A 23024-nucleotide genomic window follows, 5' to 3' on the forward strand; every position below is an offset into this window, starting at 1 on the left:
GGAGGCACTTGGGGGAGACTGGGAGGCACTGGGAGGTGGTGGGAAGGGACTGGAGGATACTGGGTCATACTGGGAGGCACTGGGAAAGGACTGGGATGCACTGGGAAGGGGTTGAGACGCACTGGGAGAGGATAAGATGAAGAAGAAGGGAACTGGGAGGGGAGTGGAGGGTACTGGGATATACTGGGAGGCACTGGGGAGCGGTGACCAGGCTCCCCGTGACCTTTGACCCCCAGGTCACAACGCCGATGACATCGCCGAGACGGTGCTGATGAACTTCCTGCGCGGGGACGTGGCCCGGCTCCGGCGCGCCGCCACCGAGGCCGGCGGGATGAGCGCCGGGGCCACCAAAATGGCCGCCGGGGCCACCGAGACCCCGGGGGAGGCCACAAGGGCCACCAAGAGATCCACAAAAGGCGCCGTGACTACCGAAAACTCAGCGGAGACCACCAAGAATGCCATGAAGACCACCAAAAACCTCACGGAGACCACCAAAAATGCCACGGAGACCACCAAGTACTCCATGAAGACCACCAAAAATTTCATGAAGACCACCAAAAACCTCATGGAGACCACCGAAAACGCCACAGAGACCACCAAGAATGCCACGAAGACCACCAAGTACTCTATGAAGACCACCGAAAACGCCACAGAGACCACCGAAAACGCCACAGAGACCACCGAAAATGCCACAGAGACCACCAAAAACCTCACGGAGACCACCGAAAATGCCACAGAATCCACCAAAAATCTCATGGGGACCACCAAAAGCTCCATGGAGGCCACCAAGATCCCCAGGGAGACCACTGAAAATGCCACGGAAACCACCAAGAGCCTCATGGAGACCACCAAGAACGCCACGGCGACCACCAAGAACTCCACGGCGACCACCGAAAACTCCATGGCGACCACCGAAAACTCCACGGAGACCACCAGAAGTCCTACGGGGGCCACCAAGAACTGTCCAGAGACCACCACCAGCTCCCTAAAGGTCTCTGTGGCTTTGGTGGCCACCGCGAGCCCTCCGTTGGCCACCGCGAGCCCTCCGTTGGCCACCGCGAGCCCTCCGTTGGCCACCGCGAACCCTCCGTTGGCCACCGCGAACCCTCCGTTGGCCACCGCCAATGCTCCGTTGGCCACCGCCAATGCTCCGTTGGCCACTGCGAGCCCTCCGTTGGCCACCGCCAACCCTCCGTTGACCACCGCCAACGCTCCGTTGGCCACCGCGAGCCCTCCGTTGGCCACCGCGAACCCTCCGTTGACCACCACCAACGCTCCGTTGGCCACCGCGAGCCCTCCGTTGGCCACCGCGAGCCCTCCGTTGGCCATCGCCAACCCTCCGTTGACCACCGCGAACCCTCCGTTGACCCCCGAGAAGCTCCCGAAGGCCACCGCCGACCGCCCCAAGGCTTCTCCCGATCCCGCGGGCCACCGGCGAGCCCCTTCGGTTGCCCCGTGGCCGGCGGTGCCGCGGTGCAAGCCGTTGCGGCACGCCTACGAGAAGGAGATCGTCCTCTACGCCTACTTCGAAGGGTTGGACTACGTCAGCACCGAGTGCGTCTACGCGCCCCACGCCTACCGCGGCTACGCCCGGACCCTCCTCAAAGATTTGGAAGCCACCCGGGCTAGTACGGTAGCCGCTTTGGGTCATTCGGGCCGACGGCTAGCGGTGGCGGCCGAGGTGGCCACCAAAACGTTGGGGGCGTGCGGGAGGTGCGGGTTCGCCGCCAGCCAACCTCTGTGCAAGGCGTGCGTGCTCTTGGCGTCCCTGGAGCGCGGGCTACCGCGGTTGGGTTTGGGCAAGCGGGCGTTGGAGTTGGCCGGCGGGCCCGGTGGCTACTGGGATGGGGTTGGTGGGGCGGGTGGCTACGGGGATGGGGCTGGTGGCTACGGGGATGGGGGGCGTGGTGGCGGGCGGGAAGATGGTGGTCTCGGGGGTGGTGGCCACGGGGCTAGTGGTCGCTGGGATGGTGGCCACGGGGGGTGTTGTCATGAGGGTGGTGGCCACGGGGCTAGTGGTCGCTGGGATGGTGGCCACGGGGGTTGTCGTCGTGAGGATGGTGGCCATGGGGCTGGTGGCCACGGGGCTGGTGGTCACAGGGTTGGTGGCCACGGGGGTTGTTGTCATGAGGCTGGTGGCCACGAGGCTGGTAGCCACGGGACTACTGGCGGCCACGAGGCTGGTAGCCATGGGACTGGTGGTGGCCATGGGGCTTGTTGTCATGAGGTTGGTGGCCGTGGAGCCGGTGGCCACCAGGATGATGGTCATGGAGATAGTAGCCACGGGGCTGGTGGCCACAAGGTTTGTAGCCCCAGGGACGGTGACGGTGGAGCTGGTAGTCACTGGGCTAGTGGCCACGGGGCTGATGACCGTGGACCCGGTGGCCCCTGGGATGATGGCGATGGGGCTAGTGGCCGTGGAACTGGTGGCCACTGGGATGATGACTGGGGCAGTGGTGGCCATGGGGTTTGTAGCCACAAGGATGGTGGCCACGGGGCTGGTAGCCACAGGGCTAGTGGCCACGGGGGGACACTGGGGCTCGGTGGGGATGTGGCTGGTGCCACGTGTTGCTGCGGGGGGCCGGGCCGGAGAAAAAATGTCCCCCAAAACGGTAGCCCTTGGGCTAGTAGATGTTGCGGTGGTGGCCACGGGGTCGGTGGCCGCGGGGGGACGTCGAAACCGGGGCGGGACGGGATTGGTGGACGGCGTAGTTGTGGGTCAGGTGACCCTGGGGGGGCGGGGTTAGAATTAGGTGGTCCCCCGGCTGGTAGCCACCGGGCTAGTAGTAGCCGGGAGGGGGTGGAGGTGGAGGTGGTGGGGAGGGGGGGGGCGGACGGTGCGCCGGAGGGTGCTGGGGCTTGGCCGGGTGCGGGGGGCCCTCAATATTTGGGATTTTTGAGGGGGGGGGGGGCAATTAAGGGGGGTTTGGGGGCAATTAAGGGGGTCTGGGGGTAATTGGGGGGTCCTGGGGGCAATTGGGGGGGGTCTGGGGGCAATTTGGGGGGTCCTGGGGGCAATTAAAGGGGGTCTGGGGGCAATTTGGGGGGTCCTGGGGGCAATTAAGGGGGGTCTGGGGGCAATTAAGGGGGGTCTGGGGGCAATTGGGGGGGGTCTGGGGGCAATTTGGGGGGTCCTGGGGGCAATTTGGGGGGGTCTGGGGGTAATTAGAGGGGGTCTGGGCGTAATTGGGGGGTCCTGGGGGCGATTAAAGGGGGTCTGGGGGCAATTTGGGGGGTCCTGGGGGCGATTAAAGGGGGTCTGGGGGCAATTTGGGGGGTCCTGGGGGCGATTAAAGGGGGTCTGGGGGCAATTTGGGGGGTCCTGGAGGCAATTTGGGGGCGTCTGGGGGCGATTAAAGGGGGTCTGGGGGCAATTTGGGGGGTCCTGGAGGCAATTTGGGGGGGTCTGGGGGCGATTAAAGGGGGTCTGGGGGCAATTTGGGGGGTCCTGGAGGCAATTTGGGGGGGTCTGGGGGCGATTAAAGGGGGTCTGGGGGCAATTTGGGGGGTCCTGGGGGTAATTGGGGGGTCCTGGGGGCAATTTGGGGGGGTCTGGGGGTAATTAGAGGGGGTCTGGGGGCGATTAGAGGGGGTCTGGGGGCAATTAAGGGGTCCTGGGGGTAATTGGGGGGTCCTGGGGGCAATTTGGGGGGGTCTGGGGGCAATTAGGGTCAGTAGGACCCTGGGGGGAGTGGGCGTGGCCTTGGGGTGTGGGCGTGGCCTGGGAAGGGGTGGGGTTAGCGGTTGACTACACCCCCCTCCCCCAATCATGCCCCTGCCTGTTGGGGGGTGGGGGGCGGGGCCAGCTGGGTGTTATGCAAATGAGGGGGTTGGCTTGGGGGCGTGGCTATGCAAACGGACGAGCCGGGTGTTCGATGTGAATAAAAGCTTTGGTTATGCAAATGAGGCGAGTTCATCGGTGGAGGGGGGGTTATGCAAAGCAGCAGATCAAGGCGGGGAGGTGGTAATTATGCAAATGAGGGGGTTCAGTGGGGGTCTTGGTAATTATGCAAATGAGGCGGGTTCCGGGGGGGCGTGGCTACGCAAATGAATGAACAAACGCGCTGGAGTGAGCGCGGGGGTGGGGTTTGTGGCTGTTTATGCAAATGAGATGGGCGTCGCGGGCGTGGATATGCAAACGAAGGGGGCGGGGCACGCAAATGAGGGCCACGCCGCATGCAAATCAGCGGCGGGGCGGGGCTATGCAAAATGAGCGGGCGGAGGGGGTGGAGAAGGCAGCCAATCAGCGGCGGGGCTGGGGGCGTTATGCAAATGAAGCGGCCGCGCGCCTGCTGGGCGGCCGAAGCGCGGCGGCGGCGCTCCGCCCCCTCCGTGCGCCTGACGCCACTTCCGGCGCGCGGCGGAAACAGGAGGAGGGAGGAGGAAGATGTCGGGGCTGCGGCTGGAGCTGGGCCCCGTCAAGGAACCGCTGGGGCTGGTGCGGGGCCTCCAGTGGGTGAGTGGGACTGGGAGCACTGGGAGGGACTGGGGGGGGGCTGGAGCGGGATTGGGAGGGACTGGGGGGGGCTGGAGCGGGACTGGGAGGGACTGGAGCGTGACTGGGAGGCACTGGGAGGGACTGGGAGGGGTTTGAGGGGAGACTGGGAGGCACTGGGGGGGGCTGGAGCGTGACTGGGAGGCACTGGGAGGGACTGGGAGGGTTTTGAGGGGGGACTGGGAGGCACTGGGGGGGGCTGGAGCGTGACTGGGGAGGGACTGGGGGGGACTGGAGCGTGACTGGGAGGCACTGGGAGGGGTTTGAGGGGGGACTAGGAGGGACTGGGAGGCATTGGGGGGGACTGGAGCGGGACTGGGAGGGACTGGAGTGGGACTGGGAGGGACTGGGGGCAGCTGGAGCGTGACTGGGAGGCACTGGGAGGGGTTTGAGGGGGGACTGGGAGGGACTGGGAGGCACTGGGGGGGGCTGGAGCGTGACTGGGAGGGACTGGGAGGGGTTTGAGGGGGGACTGGGAGGCACTGGGGGGGGCTGGAGTGTGACTGGGAGGCACTGGGAGGGTTTTGAGGGGGGACTGGGAGGCACTGGGGGGGTGGAGCGTGACTGGGAGGGACTGGGAGGGGTTTGAGGGGGCACTGGGAGGGACTGGGAGGGGTTTGAGGGGGGACTGGGAGGCACTGAGGGGGGCTGGAGCGTGACTGGGAGGCACTGGGAGGCGTTTGAGGGGGGACTGGGAGGCACTGGGAGGGCCTGGAGCGTGACTGGGAGGGACTGGGAGGGGTCTGAGGGGGACTGGGAGGCACTGGGGGGGGCTGGAGCGTGACTGGAGCATGACTGGAGCGTGACTGGGAGGCACTGGGAGGGGTTTGAGGGGGGACTGGGAGGGACTGGGAGGCACTGGGAGGGGTTTGAGGGGGGACTGGGAGGCACTGGGGGGAGTACTGGGGGGATACTGGGAGGCAGGGGGGGTTACTGGGGAGATACTGGGAGGGAGTGGGGGGGGACTGGAGTTTTTGGGGAGTGACTGGGAGGGAGCGGGTAGGACTGGGAGTTACTGGGGGGGACTGGGAGTTACTGGGGGGGAGTGGGGGGGTTACTGGGAGGGACTGGTGGGGCACTGGGAGTTACTGGGAGAGCACTAGGGGTTACTGGGAGGGGCGTGGGGGCACTGGGGGGGTACTGGGAGGCACTGGGAATGCTGGGGGGGGTTACTGGGAGCGTTCCTGGGATAATTGATTTTAGATTGAATTAAAGTTTAATGTTTGGAGAAAAAACTGGAAAAAATATTTAAGTGAAAACCACAAAGAAAATGAATTGAAAAAAATTAAATAAAATTCAGAAACAGAATGTAAAATGGAAATAAAAAATGCAAAATGTGAGTTTTAACGTAAAATATAAAATTAAATTAGAAATGTTGAATGGAGAATGGAAAATTTCTAAAAAAATCTGATGGAAAATAAAATTGGAAATTAAAAATTGAATTGAAATTTAAAATTTCAAAGAACTTTAAAAAGGGAGAATTTAAATTCATTCAAATCGTCCTTGAAATAGATTTAATTAATTGAATTATCGGAGGGTTCTGATTGGGGTTTATCGTTGCTGCAAACACCCGTTTCTGGCTCTTTTCCCCCAATAATTCAGATTTTTGGTGGTCTTTTTTTTTCTTAATCATGATTTTGCATTTTATTTGGTGAAAATTCCCCCCCCCCCTTTAACCCAGCGATTTTGTATTTAAAAGTGAAATATAATAACAAAAAATTAAAATCTAAAATTTAAAAAAGTTCTAATTTGGAAACTTAAATTTATTAAAATTCCCGTTAAATTGATTTAATGAAATTAATCCCCCCAGTAGCTTTAATTGGGGATTAATGGTTTCTCCAAACACCCCCATTTTTGGTGGGTTTTTCCCCCAAATTTACAATTTTTGGTTGGGTTTTTTCCCCAAAAATTCCGATTTTTGGTTGGGGTTTTTTCCCCCCAAAATTCCGATTTTTGGTTGGGTTTTTCCCCCCAAAATTCCGATTTTTGGTTGGGTTTTTCCCCCCAAAATTCCGATTTTTGGTTGGTTATTTTCCCCCCAAAATTCCGATTTTTGGTTGTTTTTTTTCCCCCCTGAAATTTTGATTTTTGGTTGTTTTTTTCCCCCCCGAAATTCTGATTTTTGGTTGGTTTTTTTCCCCCAAAATTCTGATTTTTGGTTGGTTTTCTTTCCCCCAAAATTCTGTTTTTTGGTTGGTTTTCTTTCCCCCAAAATTCTGTTTTTTGGTTGGTTTTCTTTCCCCAAAAAATTCCGATTTTTGGTTGGTTTTCTTTCCCCAAAAAATTCCGATTTTTGGTTGTTTTTTTTCCCCCAAAAATTTTCATTTTTGGTTGGGTTTTTTCCCCCCGAAATTCTGATTTTTGGTTGGTTTTTTCCCCCGAAATTCTGATTTTTGGTTGGTTTTCTTTCCCCCAAAATTCTGATTTTTGGTTGGTTTTCTTTCCCCCAAAATTCTGATTTTTGGTTGGTTTTCTTTCCCCCAAAATTCTGATTTTTGGTTAGTTTTCTTTCCCCAAAAAATTCCGATTTTTGGTTGTTTTTTTTCCCCCCAAAATTCCGATTTTTGGTTGGTTTTTTCCCCAAAAATTCCAATTTTTGGTTGTTTTCCCCCCAAATTCCAATTTTTGGTTGCGTGTGTGGGTTTTTTGGTTAATTACTATTTTGAAGAGGTCTTTTAGTTAATTATTATTTAGGAGATTTTTTGGTTAATTATTATTTTGGGGTTTTGGGCGGTAATTATTCTTTTTGGTTTTTTTTTGTTAATTATTGTTTCGGGGTTTTGGGGGGTAATTATTTTTTTTTTTTAATTTTTGGGGTAATTATTCTTTTTGGGGTTTTGGGTGGTAATTATTTTTTTGGGGGGTGGGTAATTCTTTTGGGTTTTTGGGGGGTAATTATTCTCTTTGGGGGATTTTGGGGGTAATTATTCTTTTTGTGTTTTTTTGGGCGTAATTATTCTGTTTTCGTTGTTTTGGGTAATTTTTTTTATTTGGGGTTTTTTTGGGTAATTATTTCGGGGGCTTGGGCAGCAATTATTATTTGGGGTTTTTTTTTTTTTGGTTAATTATTATTTGGCGTTTTGGGGGGCAATTATAATATTTGGGGTTTTTTGACTATTTATTATTTTGGGTGTTTTTTGTAAAAATCTCATTCTTGCAGCCGTTGAGAGTAGAAAATTTAAATAGAAACAAAAATCGAAAGACTAAAATTCTTCGAAAATCCCTTTTCCAGCTCTTTTTCACCCAAGGATTCCGATTCTTGCTGTTTTTATCTGTTTCTTTTGGCGAATAAACTTGCCGGGGGGGTTGTTTTTGGGATGAAAATCCTTTTTTTTCCTTTTTCCCGACAGTTTTTCTCCATTTTTGCCTTCGCCACCTGCGGGGGTTACAGCGGGGCCGTCTCCTTCTGGATCAGCTGCGATGGCCAACCCAACGCCACCGTCACCGCCCCCTTCGCCTACCCCTTCCGGTCAGCTACATCCTCAATGCTGATTGGCCGGTGGGAGGTTGGGGGGGGGGGGGGCGGGACCTCGGCCTCGATGGCTGCGATTGGTGGGAAAGTAGCCGGCGGGGTGGGTGGGAGGAGCGGTGGAAACGTGACGGGGAGGGATGGGGTGGGTGGGAGGAGCTATCTGGTTGGCCAGTTGGTTTTTGGGGGGGGGGCGGGGCGGGATCTGGAGGGGCCAATGGGAAGCCTTGATGATCTGAGCGGGGGGAGGAGAGGCGGTAGGGGTCAGTTGAGGTTCTACGGCCGGCCAATCGGCGGCTGTGGGACACGGCGGATGGAAAATGGAGGTCTGGGAAGGGTTGGGAGATGGCTGAAGGTCCCTCCAAAGTGGGCGGGGAAGAGGAGAAGCAGCGGTTGGGTTTGAGAAGTCTACGGTTGGCCAATCAGAACCTCTAGAACGTGGGGGGTGGAAAATGGAGGTTTGGGAAGGGTGGGGAGATGTCTGGAAGATCCCAGAGAGAACAAGAAAGTCCCTCAAAGATGGATAGAGAAGAGGAGAAGGAGGAATTGGGTTTGAGAGGTCAACGGTTGGCCAACGAGAACCTGTAGGCCACGGCTGATGGAAAATGGAGGTTTGGGAAGGGTTGGGAGATGTTTGGAAGTTCAGGAGAAGATAAGTTCAAGGATGTCCCTCAACTGTGGAAGGGGTGGAAAAGAGATGCAGGAGTTGGGTTTGAGAGGTCTACGGTTGGCCAACCATCACTTGTAGGCCACGGCTGACGGAAAATGGAGGTTTGGGAAGGGTTGGGAGGTGTCTCAATGTCCAAAAGGGGACAACAATGTCCTTCAAAGATGGATGGAGAAGAGGAGAAGGAGGAATTGGGTTTGAGAGGTCAACGGTTGGCCAACCGGCACCTCTAGGACACGGTTGGTGGAAAATGGAGGTTTGGGAGATGTTTGAAGATCCAGGAGGGGTCAACAAAGTCCCTCAAAGATGGATGGAGAAGAGGAGAAGTGGTTGTTGGGTTTGAGAGGTCTACGGTTGGCCAACGAGAACCTGTAGGCCACGGCTGACGGAAAATGGAGGTTTGGGAAGGGTTGGGAGATGTCTTGATGTCCAAAAGGGGACAACAAAGTCCCTCAAAGATGGATGGAGAAGAAGAGAAGCCAGAGTTGGGTTTGAGAGGTCAACGGTTGGCCAACGAGAACCTGTAGGCCACGGCTGACGGAAAATGGAGGTTTGGGAAGGGTTGGGAGATGTTTGAGGATTCAAGGTTGAGTGAAGGAAAGACCTGGGAAGGGTTTGGGGGGCGTGGGTGGGAGAAGACCACGCCCCCCTCCCCAAACCACCGTCCCGGTGTCCCCCAGGTTGAACCAAGCCACCTTCATGCCCTCGCTGACCAACCTGTGCAACAAGACGTGGCCGGTGGACGTCCACCTGGTTGGTGACTTCTCCTCCTCGGCCCAGTTCTTCGTCACGGTGGCCGTCTTCGCCTTCCTCTACAGCATGGCCGCCCTCGCCGTCTACCTGGGCTACCTCCACCTCTACCGCGGGGCGGGTGGGAAGCTGCCGTTGGTGGTAAGTCCGTCTTGGGCGTCTCCGTCCGTCCCTCCGTCTTGGGCGTCTCCGTCCATCCCTCCATCTTGGGCTTCTCCGTCCGTCCCTCCATCGTGGGCTTCTCCGTCCGTCCGTTCCTCCATCTTGCTCTTCTCCGTCCGTTCCTCCATCTCGAGCTTCTCCGTCTGTCCGTTCCTCCATCTTGGGCTTCTCCATCCATCCGTCCCTCCATCGTGGGCTTCTCCGTCCGTCCCTCCATCGTGGGCTTCTCCGTCCATTCCTCCGTCTTGGGCTTCTCCGTCTGTCCGTTCCTCCATCTTGGGCTTCTCCATCCGTCCGTCCCTCCTCCATCTTGGGCTTCTCCGTCTGTGCCTCCATCGTGGGCTTCTCCATCCGTCCGTCCCTCCATCGTGGGCTTCTCCATCCGTCCGTTCCTCCGTCTTGCTCTTCTCCGTCCGTCCGTTCCTCCATCTTGCTCTTCTCCGTCCGTTCCTCCGTCTTGCTCTTCTCCGTCCGTCCGTTCCTCCGTCTTGCTCTTCTCCGTCCGTCCGTTCCTCCGTCTTGCTCTTCTCCGTCCGTCCGTTCCTCCGTCTTGCTCTTCTCCGTCCGTCCGTTCCTCCGTCTTGCTCTTCTCCGTCCGTCCGTTCCTCCATCTTGGGCTTCTCCATCCATCCTTCCATCCCTCCTCGTCTTCTCCATCCGTCCATCTTGGTTTTTTCTCTCTGTCCATCCATCCTGGTCTTCTGCATCCATCTGTCCATCCTGGTCTTCTCTATCCATCCATCCTGGTCGTCTTTATCCATCCATCAGTCTTCGTTTTTTCTATCTGTCCATCCATCTTGGTCTTCTCCATCCATCCATCTTGGTTTTCTCCATCCATCCTGGTCTCCTCTATACATCCATCTTTGTCATCTCGATTCATCCGTTTTGGTCATCTTTATTTGTCTACCTATCTTGGCCTTCTCCATTCATCCATCCATCTTGGTCTTCTCTGTCCATCCATCCATCGTGGCTTTCTCCATCCAGCTATCCATCTTGGTCGTCTCCATCCGTCCATCTTGCTCTTTTCTATCCATCCATCCATCTTGGTCGTCTTTGTCCGCCCCTCTTGCTCTTCTCTATCCATCTTTCCATCTTGGTTTTCTTTCTCCATCCATCAGTCTTGGTTTTTTCCATCTGTCCATTTATCTTGGTCTTCTCCATCCATCCATCCTGGTCTTCTCTATCATCTATCGTGGTCTCTTCCATCCATCCATCTTTGTTTTCTCTATCTGTCCATGCGTCTTGGTCGTATTCATCCATCTTTCTTGGTCTTCTCTATTTGTCTACCCGTCTTGGTCTTTTCTGTCCTTCCATCCATCCGTCTTGGTCGTTTTCATCCATCCGTCTTGGTCGTCTTCATCCATCCGTCTTGGTCGTCTTCATCTGTCTACCCATTCTGGTCTTCTCCATCCGTCCGTCCATCCATCCGTCTTGGTTTTCTCTCTCTCTCTACCCATCTTGGTTGTCTTTATCTGTCTACCCATCTTGATTTTGTCCATGCGTCCATCTCTCCGTCTTGGTCTTCTCCGTCCATCTCTCCATCCTGATCTTCTCCATCCGTCTTGGTCTTCTCCATCCGTCCATCTCCTGCCCCACGCTTGGCCGAAGACCACTTGGGTGCCCTACAGCTCCCAGAATGGGTTGTAGCTTCTCCCACTGCTTGGCCTACAACTCCCATGAGCCTTTGGGTTCCCCACCCTGTTGTGAGGCATCATGGGAGTTTGAGTCTTAGTCCTCTTCCCCCCCCCCCCCCCCCAATATGTGGGTGGAGGGACCCGTGGGTGGGGAGGAAGGGAAGATTTTGGGGGGGGATGACACATTTTGGGGGGGTCAATAACCCCCCTCTGAACTTCTCTCCTCCTGCTGCCGTGGACAGGACACGGGGTAAGTGCCCCGCCCTCTTCTTTGGGGGGCTTATCCCCACCCCGAACCCCCCGATCCCCCAATTTTTTCCCCCAAATCCTGGAGGGGCAAGAAACCGCCTGAGCTCCGGGTGCGAGAATTGGGGTTCGCCCCCTCCCAGTATGGAGCAAGTGGGCTCCGTGGGTCTTGGGTCCCCTCCCACCCCCAAATTTTGGGGTGTCGTCCCCCTCCCAGGTCTGCGGGTCTTGGGGTCCACCCCAGTTGTCCCCTCCCGCCCCCAAATTTTGGCAGGGGGGGTGTCCCCAACATTGGTTGTACTCAACGTCTGCCCTTGTTGTCCTCTCCCGCTCCCAACTTTTCGGGTTCACCCCCCTCCCAGGTCTCAAACCAATCACGTTGTGCCCCGCCCCTCATTTTTGGGGTTCCCCTAATCCCCCCCTCCCCAAAAACTGTCCGTGTCTCCCCTCCCCCCAGGATTTCTTGACCACCGTGGCCTTCTCCTTCCTGTGGCTGGTGAGCTCTTCGGCGTGGGCCAAGGCCCTCGCGGACGTCAAGACCTCGACGATGGCCCCCCTGCCCCACTGCCTCCCCCCCATGGCGACCTGCTTCCCCGCGGGGGTCCCCCCCATGGGGTCCCTCAACGTCTCCGTGGTGGGTCCCGAAGGCTGTGAAAGGGGAAACTGAGGCAGGGCTTGGGTGGTTGAGGAACCTCTTGGAAGAAACCCAAGGTCCGACGTAGACCGCGGGAGCGGGCGTTGAGGCCAGGGGGAGATAAGCGGGGAAACCGAGGCAAATCCGGGTGGGATTTGGCGGGGAGGAGGGTTTGGAGATCTTGGGGAAACTGAGGCACGGCTGGGGGTGGGGCGGGGGGTGGGATTTCCGGGTGGTTTTACATTTTCCCCTCCCACCCCCCAGGTCTTCGGCTTCCTCAACTTGGTGCTTTGGGCCGGCAGCTCTTGGTTCGTCTACAAGGAGACCAATTTCCACCGCCCGGCTTCGCCGCCCCCCGCCGCCGCCGCCGTGCCGGCTGCCATGTAACCCCCGCCACGCCCCCTCCCCCCTCCCCCGGCGCGGCTCTACGGTGCGTGTTCCCACCACTCCCACCGCCCCACGCTTCCCGTCCCCACCACGTCCTTGTCACCGGCGCCGTCTTGAGTCCTTCACCGGGGCGATGCCACCAATTCCTTTTTTTTTTTTTTTTTTTTTTTTTTGGGTGGGGGTTGGTTGGTTGGTTTTTTTTTTTTTTAGTACTGCTAAATTTGGTGTGTTTTGGGGCTTTTTTTGGGTTTTTTTTAAGCTTATTTTATTGCCGGAGGAGACGCGAGCCACCCGGCGGGAGGCGCCGCTGAGGCCGCGGGTGGAAGAAGGTCAGAGCGTTCCTCAGGGGCGGGGTGGGCGCGTCCCAACCGCGGCCGCCGCGTGGGTTGGGTGCTGGGTGGGGGCCCCACCGGCGGAGCGGCGTCCGCCCCTCGGCACGGGCACGGCTTGGGCGGCGTTGGCTTGGCCTCCTCCGGTTGGCCCCGGGCACGGATCAGCCGTGGTTGGAGCAGGGTGAGGTGGGGACGTTGGGAGATGAGGTCACGCTCACCTTGAGCGGTCTTAGCTGGATCCTTCTTCGGCCTCTTCTGATTGGTCTGTGAAGGGATTGGTCAAGTTGGATCTTGATTCTAGTTGACCAATCGTTGGGTTGGTCTTCTTGCAGGGTTTGGTTGACTGTTGGTGGTCCAGCCCTGGGGTCGGTGATCGGCGCTGGGGTTGGACAAGACTTGGCTCGGCCTATTCGGGTGGTCCTGGGTAGGGATTGGCCAACTTGGTCTTGACCTAGGTTGACCATTGGTTAAGTTAGACCAGATTTGGGTTGGCCTTGTCTCATTGGCTCGTTGTAGACCTCGGCTCGGCCTATTCTGGTGGTCCTGGGTAGGAATTGGCCAAGTTGGTCTTGACCTAGGTTGACCATCGGGTTGAGTTAGTCTAGATTTGGGTTGGCCTCGTCTCATTGGCTCGTTGTAGGCCTCGGTTGACCTTTGGGGCTTGCTCGGTCCAGACCTGGGGTTGGTCATCAAGAGCGGGGTCGGACCACGCCCAGATCGGCCAATTGCTGTTGGGCTGCGTAGGGATTGGCTCAAGTTGGCCAGGATTTGCGTTGAGTTGGTCAAGACCGGGGTCGACCGTTAACGTTTGGCCAGATCCAGATCTAGAGTCGACCATTGGTGGCTGGGCTGGAGCAGATCTGGATTGGCCTCTTCCGATTGGCCCGGGCCAAAGACTTAATTTGGCTGTTGTTGGTTGCTTTGATCAAGACTGTGATTGGTTGTCGGGTTTGGCTTCGGTTGGGTTCTTCTAGGCCTAGGTGGGTCGTCGTGGTTGGCTCAGCCCAGACCTTGGTCTTTTCCTGTTGGCTCCTTCAAGACCTGGATTGACCAAGGTTGGCTTTGCGTCTTCCCGGTTGGGCGGGTCAAGACCTGGCGTGACCAACGGCGGTTGGCTGAGTCGAGCTTGCTTTCCCTCCGATTGGCCGGTTCCTGACCTACGGTAATCATCGGTGGTTGAGTAGACGGAGACTCGCTGGTGACACCATTGGTCCAGACTGGGATCGACCTCTTCCAGTTGAGTCTTCCTCAACGCACGTTGACCACCGATGACCCATCTCCATCCACACCTGGCTTGCCCCGCCCCCTCCATCCTCTCAGGGCTCCACCCATGGGCGTCAGGGCTCCACCCATGGGTGTGGGGACACCCCTGCCACGCCCTGCCCAGGTCCCCAACTCCTCCCACCCTCGGGGACCGGACAGGGACGAACACTACAGTTCCCACCATCACACTCTTCCTCAGCTTCATCTTTCTTTTTTTGGGGGGGGGGCAGAGTTAAGGTGACTCGATGGCCCCGCCCACCCCTCCTTTCCCGCTGTTACGTGAATGTCCCCTCGTGTCACTTCCTCTCCGGGGGGGGGGGCGGTCCTTGTCCCCGTCCCGCCCCCCCTCCCCGCCATTTTTTTTCTGCAACTGCCTCAATAAAGAGATTATTGTAGAACCCCAAGAATCCGTATCTGGGGGGGGGTGTGGGGTGGGGATGAGGGGGGCGGGGCTTCGCTTACAAAGACCCTCCCACTCCAGGTTGGGACATTTTGGGAGGGGGCCGGGGGTAAAATTTTGGGATGGGCCGGGAAGTAGAGACGGACTCAAAAATTGGGTTTTGCTCCTAAATTTATTGTTCCTACCCCAAATTTGTCCCCCCCCCATTGTGACGTCGGGTCCACGGCTCTGTCCCTGTTGTCCCCCTCCCCCCCACCCCGTCCCTCCCCGTGTCTTATGTCCTCTGTGGTGGCCCAGATGGTGGCCCATGGTGGCCTGGATCCGTGGTCGATGGTTGCCCGGATTTGTGGTCCATGGTGGCCCAGCTCCGCGTCTTTGTGTCCTTAGTCATAGTCCGTGGTGGGTCAAGTCCGTGTCGTTACGTCCCTATCTGGGCTCCATGGTGGCCCAGATTGTGGTCGATGGTGGCCCAGATTGTGGTTGATGGTGGCCCAGCTCCACGGTCGATGGTGGCCCGGATTTGTGGTCCGTGGTGGCCCAGCTCCATGTCTTTGTGTCCCTGATCATAGTCCGTGGTGGCTTGTCCGTGTCGTTACGTCCCTAGCTGGGCTCCGTGGTGGCCCAGATTGTGGTCGATGGTGGCCCAGCTCCTTGGTTGATGGTGGCCCAGGTTTGTGGCCCATAGTGGCCCAGCTCCATGGTCCATGGGGGCCCAACTCTGTGTCTTTGTGTCCTTAGTCACAGTCCGTGGTAGCTCAAGTCCGTGTCTTTACGTCCCTAGCTGGGCTCCATGGTGGCCCAGATTGTGGTCGATGGTGGCCCAGCTCTGTGGTTGATGGTGGCCTGGATTTGTGGTCCATGGTGGCCCAGCTCCGTGTCTTTGTGGCCCTAGTCACAGTCCGTGGTAGCTCAAGTCTGTGTCGTTACGTCCCTAGCTGTGCTCCATGGTGGCCCGGATTGTGGTCGATGGTGGCCCAGATCCGTGGTCGATGGTGGCCCAGATCCGTGGTCCATGGTGGCCCACCTCCGTGTCTTTGTGGCCCTAGTCATAATCCGTGGTAGCTCAAGTCCGTGTCTTTACGTCCCTAGCTGGGCTCCATGGTGGCCCAGATTGTGGTCGATGGTGGCCCAGACTTGTGGTCGATGGTGGTCCAGCTCCTTGGTTGATGGTGGCCCAGACCTGTGGTCCATGGTGGCCCAGCTCTGTGGTCCATCGTGGCCCGGATCCACGGTCGATGGTGGCCCAGATTTATGATCCCTGGTGGCCCAGCTCCGTGTCTTTGTGTCCCTAATCATAGTCCGTGGTGGTTTATCCGTGTCGTTACCTCCCTAGCTATCATCCGTGGTGGCCCCTCTCCGTGGCCACTCCCGGTGGTCCCTCGGTGGCCCGCCTGGGGGCTCGCCGGCCCCTAGTTGCGATTCATGGTGTCCTGGATCCAACCCACGTAGTTGCAGACGCGGGTGTAGACCCCCGGGCGCCCGGGCAGGGCGCAGGTTTGCAACCCCCACGACACGATGCCTTGGAGGGTCCCGTTACACGACAGCGGCCCCCCGGAGTCACCCTAGGGAGGGAAAAGGACAGCGGGGGGTTTATTTGGGAGGGGGGCGGAGCTTTGGGGACACACCCAGGGCGTGGTCGGCGCTGGAGGACACGTGGGATTTGGCGGGGGGGGGGACGGACGGAACGTCGAGGTGGGATTGGCGGGACGTCGAATTGGGATTAGGGGGACGTCGAGGCGGGATTGGCGGGGAAGTTTGAGGTTGGGTGGCCGTGGAGGGCGGAGTTGTGGATTTTGGGGGGCGGGGCAGTCTTGGATTTTTGGGGGGGGGGGTGTGTGTGTGTGTTTTTGGGGGGGCCCACGACACGACTCGTGAATTTGGGGTCCCTCGTACCCAACGGGAAGCAACAAATCGGGGCGGGGCGGTGGCGGGAGTTTGCCCAAGGTGGGACAACGGTCGGTTTCGGAATGGGGTGGAGGGATTTGGGGGTGCCCCGCCCCGGACCCCGCCCCTCCGATACCTGACAGGAGTCGATGCGCTGGTTGCGCACCCCGGCGCAAAGCATGTTGGGAGTGATGCGTTGGGGGTAGGCCCGGCGGCAGATGGAGGGGGGGACGATGTCCACGTAGGCGCAGATCAGGTGCCGGGGGATGGTCACTGCGGGGGGGAGGGGGAAGCATGGGGGAGGGGTCTGGGGGGGTTGGGGACACCCCCAGGGGCTGCTGGGATGCTCTGGGCCCTACTCATAGGTTACTCATAGGTTACTCACAGGTTACTCACAGGTTACTCATCGGTTACTTACAGGTTATGGATCAGATACTTATAGATTGCTCATAGGCTACTTGGAGGTTCCCTGCAGGTTACGTACAGGTTACGCGTTGGTTACTATGAGGTTACGTATAGGTTATGCATCGGTTCCTCATCGATTCCTCATACGTTAGTCGTAGGTTACTCATCGATTACTCATCGGTTACTTACGGGTTATGCATCAGACACTTATAGATTGCTCATAGGCTACTTGGAGGTTCCCTGCAGGTTACTTACAGGTTACGCGTTGGTTACTATGAGGTTACGTATAGGTTATGCATCGGTTCCTCATCGATTCCTCATACGTTAGTCGTAGGTTACTCATCGATTACTCATCGGTTACTTACAGGTTATGCATCAGATACTTATAGATTGCTCATAGGCTACTTGGAGGTTCCCTGCAGGTTATGTACAGGTTACGCGTTGGTTACTATGAGGTTACGTATAGGTTATGCATGGGTTCCTCATCGATTCCTCATACGTTAGTCGTAGGTTACTCATCGCTTACTTCAAGGTTGCTCCAGCTTTGCTGTGATACTAGCCTGGCTCCGCCCCCAACTTCCCCACGGGCTCACTCTGACTTTCACCACAGGTTTGCTACGCCTTTACTAACGGTTTACTACGACCGGGCTTGGATTTTTACCCCGGGTTTCCACTGCCAGCTTTGCTCTGGCGTTAGGGTGGCCCTGCCACCACGGGCTTGCTACGCCTTTACCTCGGGTTTACTATAGGTTTACTGCTTTACTATGGTTTTACTAGGAGTTTATTGCTTTTACTATGGTTTTACTAGGAGTTTACTGCAGGTTTATTGCTTTGCTATGGGTTTACTGTGGGTTTACTGGGAGTTTAGTGCTTTGCTGCGGATTTACTGCTTTACTAAGGGTTTTCTAGGAGTTTAGTGTTTTGCTATGGGTTTACTACGAGGTGTTATGGGTTTATTGTGAGTTTAGTAGGAGTTTACTTTGGGTTTACTACGGGTTTACTGCTTTACTATGGGTTTAGTCAGAGTTAACTGCGAACGTTCTGCTTCGCTATGGGTTTACTACTTTACTAGAGTTTACTACGTGTTTCGGGCTTTACTATGGGTTTACTCTGGGTTTATTGTTTTGCTAGGGATTTCCCATGAGCGTATTACAGGTTTACTATGGTTTTAGTAGGAATTTACTACAAATGTTCTGCTTTACTATGGGTTTAGTGCTTTACTCGGGGTTTAAGAGGGGTTTACTATGGGTTTAGTAGGAGTTTGTGGGTTTACTGGGGGTTTGCTGCTCTGCTACGGCTTTGGTAGGAGTTTACTCCCAAGTGTCCTGTTTTACTGGTTTACTATGGGTTTAGTAGGAGTTTACTTTGGGTTTACTGCTTTACTATGGGCTTAGTAGGAGTTTCCTCCAAGTGTTCTACTTTCCTATGGGTTTACCATGTGTTTAGTGCGCTATGGGTTCACTATGGCTTTACTACAGGTTTGCGACGGGGCTACTACAGGTCTGCTACAGGTTTACTACGTATTTCTACAGGTTTACTATGAGTTTAGTAGGAGTTTATGGGTTTACTGGGGGTTTGCTTCTTTACTATGGGTTTAGTAGGACTTTACTCCAAGTGTTCTACTTTCCTATGGGTTTACTATGTGTTTAGTGCTCTATGGGTTCACTATGGGGTTACTACAGGTCTGCTATGGGCTTACTACAGGTCTGCTATGGGTTTAGTAGGAGTTTACTATGGGTTTAGTAGGAGTTTATGGGCTTACTGGGGGTTTGCTGCTTTACTATGGGATTAGTAGACGTTTCCTCCAAGTGTTCTACTTTCCTATGGTTTTACTATGTGTTTAGTGCTCTATGGGTTCACTATGGCTTTACTACAGGCCTGCTACGGGCTTACTACAGGTCTGCTATGGGTTTAGTAGGAGTTTACTATGGGTTTAGTAGTTTATGGGTTTACTGGGGTTTTGCTGCTTTACTATGGGTTTAGTAGGAGTTTCCTCCAAGTGTTCTACTTTCCTATGGGTATACCATGTGTTTAGTGCTCTATGGGTTCACTTTGGGGTTACTACAGGTCTGCTATGGGCTTACTACAGGTCTGCTATGGGTTTAGTAGGAGTTTACTATGGGTTTAGTAGGAGTTTATGGGTTTACTGGGGGTTTGCTGCTTTACTATGGGTTTAGTAGGAGTTTCCTCCAAGTGTTCTACTTTCCTATGGGTTTACTATGTGTTTAGTGCTCTATGGGTTCACTTTGGGGTTACTGCAGGTCTGCTATGGGCTTACTACAGGTCTGCTATGGGTTTAGTAGGAGTTTACTATGGGTTTAGTAGGCGTTTACTCCAAGTGTTCCACTTTCCTATGGGTATACCATGTGTTTAGTGCTCTATGGGTTCACTATGGGGTTACTACAGGTCTGCTATGGGGTTACTACAGGTCTGCTATGGGTTTAGTAGGAGTTTACTATGGGTTTAGTAGGAGTTTATGGGTTTACTGGGGGTTTGCTGCTTTACTATGGGTTTAGTAGGAGTTTCCTCCAAGTGTTCTACTTTCCTATGGGTTTACTATGTGTTTAGTGCTCTATGGGTTCACTATGGGGTTACTACAGGTCTGCTATGGGGTTACTACAGGTCTGCTATGGGTTTAGTAGGAGTTTACTATGGGTTTAGTAGGAGTTTATGGGTTTACTGGGGGTTTGCTGCTTTACTATGGGTTTAGTAGGAGTTTCCTCCAAGTGTTCTACTTTCCTATGGGTTTACTATGTGTTTAGTGCTCTATGGGTTCACTATGGGGTTACTACAGGTCTGCTATGGGCTTACTACAGGTCTGCTATGGGTTTAGTAGGAGTTTACTATGGGTTTAGTAGGAGTTTATGGGTTTACTGGGGGTTTGCTGCTTTACTATGGGTTTAGTAGGACTTTACTCCAAGTGTTCTACTTTCCTATGGGTTCAGTATTTGTTTAGTGCTCTATGGGTTCACTTTGGGGTTACTACAGGTCTGCTATGGGCTTACTACAGGTCTGCTATGGGTTTAGTAGGAGTTTACTATGGGTTTAGTAGGAGTTTATGGGTTTACTGGGGGTTTGCTGCTTTACTATGGGTTTAGTAGGAGTTTCCTCCAAGTGTTCTACTTTCCTATGGGTTTACTATGTGTTTAGTGCTCTATGGGTTCACTGTGGGGTTACTACAGGTCTGCTATGGGGTTACTACAGGTCTGCTATGGGTTTAGTAGGAGTTTACTATGGGTTTAGTAGGCGTTTCCTCCAAGTGTTCCACTTTCCTATGGGTATACCATGTGTTTAGTGCTCTATGGGTTCACTTTGGGGTTACTACAGGTCTGCTACGGGGTTACTACAGGTCTGCTATGGGTTTAGTAGGAGTTTACTATGGGTTTAGTAGGAGTTTATGGGCTTACTGGGGGTTTGCTGCTTTACTATGGGATTAGTAGACGTTTCCTCCAAGTGTTCTACTTTCCTATGGTTTTACTATGTGTTTAGTGCTCTATGGGTTCACTATGGCTTTACTACAGGCCTGCTACGGGCTTACTACAGGTCTGCTATGGGTTTAGTAGGAGTTTACTATGGGTTTAGTAGGAGTTTATGGGTTTACTGGGGGTTTGCTGCTTTACTATGGGATTAGTAGATGTTTCCTCCAAGTGTTCTACTTTCCTATGGGTTTACTATGTGTTTAGTGCTCTATGGGTTCACTATGGCTTTACTACAGGTTTGCAACAAGGTTACTACGGGTTTACTACAGGTTTACTACGGGTTTACTACAGGTTTACTACGGGTTTACTGCGCGTTTGCTGCCTTGCTAAGGGTTTACTGCAGGTTCTCCTACGCCTTTCCTCCCGGCGTCGTCTCACCTTGCGGGGTGGTGATGGTGCCCCAGCCGGAGACGAGGCAGGTGGTGCCGGGCGGGGCGCAGGCGCGGGGGAGGGCGAGGGGCTGCACGGCGCGGTTCAGGGCCACGGGGCGGTCGAGTTTGAGGAGGAGGAGGTCGTTGTCGAGGGTGACGCGGTTGAAGGCGGGGTGGGGGATGGCCTTCGTCACCAGGCGGTTCTGCTCCGTCCCCTCCCGCTGCTGCAGGTCGTTCTCGCCCAGGCGCAGGCGGAGGCCTCTGGGGGGGGGGGGGGGGTGGGTGCGGCCCCGCCCCCGGGGAGGGGACAGGGGGTGGGGACATGGCGGGGGGACACAGGATATGGGGGGGACACGGGTGGGACATGGAGGGGATAGAGGTGGGACACGGATGGGACAAATGAGGATGGGACACGGGGAAATGTGGGGACACGTGGCAGGGAAAGTTGGGGGCGGGGGGGGGGACACACGTGGGGACAGTCACAGCTCCGCACCCCACTGGTGTCCCCCCGGGACGTGTCGTCCCTTGTCCTTGTCCTTCTGCCACGTAGCCTGTCCCCGTGTCCCATGTCCCCGTCCCATGTCCCCCTGTCCATCCCTTGTCCCCAACCGTGTCCCCACATCCCTGTCCCCATGTCCGTGTCCCCCACCCGTGTCCCTACACCCATCCCTTGTCCCCCACCCATGTCCCCATGCCCATCCCTCGTCCCCAACCGTGTCCCCACGTCCCTGTCCCCATGTCCGTGTCCCCCACCCATGTCCCTGTCCCAATGTCCATGGCCCCCACCCATGTCCCTGTGCCCATCCCTTGTCCCCAACCATGTCCCCACGTCCCTGTCCCCATGTCCGTGTCCCCCACCCGTGTCCCTACACCCATCCCTTGTCCCCCACCCATGTCCCCATGCCCATCCCTTGTCCCCAACCGTGTCCCCATGTCCCTGTCCCCATGTCCATGTCTCTACACCCATCCCTTGTCCCCAACCGTGTCCCCATGTCCCTGTCCCAATGTCCGTGTCCCCCATCCATGTCCCTACACCCATCCCTCGTCCCCAACCGTGTCCCCACGTCCCTGTCCCCATGTCCGTGTCCCCCACCTGTGTCCCCATGCCCATCCCTTGTCCCCCAACCGTGTCCCCATGTCCCTGTCCCAATGTCCGTGTCCCCCACCCATGTCCCTACACCCATCCCTTGTCCCCCAACCATGTCCCCATGTCCCTGTTCCCATGTCCGTGTCCCCCACCCGTGTCCCTACACCCATCCCTTGTCCCCCATCCATGTCCCCATGCCCATCCCTTGTCCCCAACCGTGTCCCCACGTCCCTGTCCCCATGTCCGTGTCCCCCACCTGTGTCCCCATGCCCATCCCTTGTCCCCCAACCGTGTCCCCATGTCCCTGTCCCAATGTCCGTGTCCCCCACCCATGTCCTTACACCCATCCCTTGTCCCCCAACCATGTCCCCATGCCCATCCCTTGTCCCCAACCGTGTCCCCATGTCCCTGTCCCCATGTCCGTGTCCCCCACCCATGTCCCTGTCCCAATGTCCATGACCCCCACCCATGTCCCCACGCCCATCCCTTGTCCCCCACCCATGTCCCCGTGCCCATCCCTTGTCCCCAACCGTGTCCCCATGTCCCTGTCCCAATGTCCGTGTCCCCCACCCGTGTCCCTACACCCATCCCTCGTCCCCAACCATGTCCCCATGTCCCTGTCCCCATGTCCACGCCCCCCACCCGTGTCCCTGCGCCCATCCCTCGTCCCCACCCGTGTCCCCACGCCCACCCCTCGTCCCCCAACCGTGTCCCCTGTCCCCCCCACCTCTCCGTCCGCGTCCCCACCTGCTGTTGCAGTGCGCGGCCGAGAGCACCCAGTTGTCCCGCAGGAGGATCCCCCCGCAGCGCACGGGGCTGTAGATATAAACCTGCCAGGGCTGGGAGAGGGGGATGCAGGGGTAACCCCCGATGATCCTGTCCTCGTCCTTCGTCCCCTGCCCGTTCCCTGGGGACGCGGGGACGCAGGTCGGTTCCGTCCCGTCCGTGATTTCCCTTTGGCCGGGAGGACACGAGCCGCGAGACGTGTCCTGGCCGTTGGCTCCTCCTGTCGGAAGGACGTGGGTCACCAGATGTCCCCTCCCCAGGTTCTCTTCCGTGGGGACGTGGGCCACCAGCAGTGTCTCCTGCATGGGGACGTGGGCCACCAGACTGATCTCCTCCATGGGGACGTGGGCCACCAGAAATGTCTCCTCCATGGGGACGTGGGCCACCAGACTGGTCTCCTCCATGGGGACATGGGCCACCAGACATGTCTCCTCCATGGGGACATGGGCCACCAACGTCCCCTCCCCAGGTTCTCTCCATGGGGACGTGGGCCACCAGACTGATCTCCTCCATGGGGACGTGGGCCACCAGAAATGTCTCCTCCATGGGGACGTGGGCCACCAGACTTGTCTC

General features: G+C 56.4%; 3 protein-coding genes and 1 long non-coding RNA gene across 4 annotated transcripts in view; 3 read left to right on the forward strand and 1 right to left on the reverse strand.

The window, feature by feature from the left end:
* The window catches only part of LOC126035132 (uncharacterized), a 5952-nt gene extending 1739 nt beyond the window's left edge, over positions 1-4213 (forward strand). Inside the window, exons 3-4 of the mRNA XM_049793222.1 lie at positions 237-2815; positions 4112-4213. Coding sequence (XP_049649179.1) covers positions 237-2815; positions 4112-4213 — 2681 coding nt within the window. The remainder of the gene's footprint in view (positions 1-236; positions 2816-4111) is intronic.
* Positions 4157-14417, forward strand: LOC126035119 (synaptophysin-like protein 1). Its single transcript, XM_049793201.1, has 5 exons — positions 4157-4456; positions 7846-7964; positions 9312-9522; positions 11881-12057; positions 12322-14417. The coding sequence occupies exons 1-5, from the start codon at positions 4388-4390 to the stop codon at positions 12442-12444; spliced, it is 699 nt and encodes a 232-aa protein (XP_049649158.1). The 5' UTR covers positions 4157-4387; the 3' UTR covers positions 12445-14417.
* A 215-nt stretch (positions 14418-14632) lies between these two features.
* LOC126035133 (trypsin-like) lies at positions 14633-22888 on the reverse strand. Its single transcript, XM_049793223.1, has 4 exons — positions 22413-22888; positions 20559-20839; positions 16460-16596; positions 14633-16001 (listed from the first exon to the last, which is right to left on the reverse strand). Exons 1-4 carry the CDS (start codon positions 22886-22888, stop codon positions 15849-15851), a joined length of 1047 nt encoding a protein of 348 aa, XP_049649180.1. The 3' UTR covers positions 14633-15848.
* LOC126035122 (uncharacterized) lies at positions 16951-20541 on the forward strand. The gene is made up of 3 exons (XR_007504829.1): positions 16951-17012; positions 17195-18626; positions 20078-20541. It is a non-coding gene; the product is annotated as an uncharacterized LOC126035122 (long non-coding RNA).
* Positions 22889-23024: the final 136 nt, after the last annotated feature.

The sequence above is a fragment of the Accipiter gentilis genome, chromosome 37 (genome assembly GCF_929443795.1).
Source record: "Accipiter gentilis chromosome 37, bAccGen1.1, whole genome shotgun sequence".
NCBI classification, from domain to species: domain Eukaryota; kingdom Metazoa; phylum Chordata; class Aves; order Accipitriformes; family Accipitridae; genus Astur; species Astur gentilis.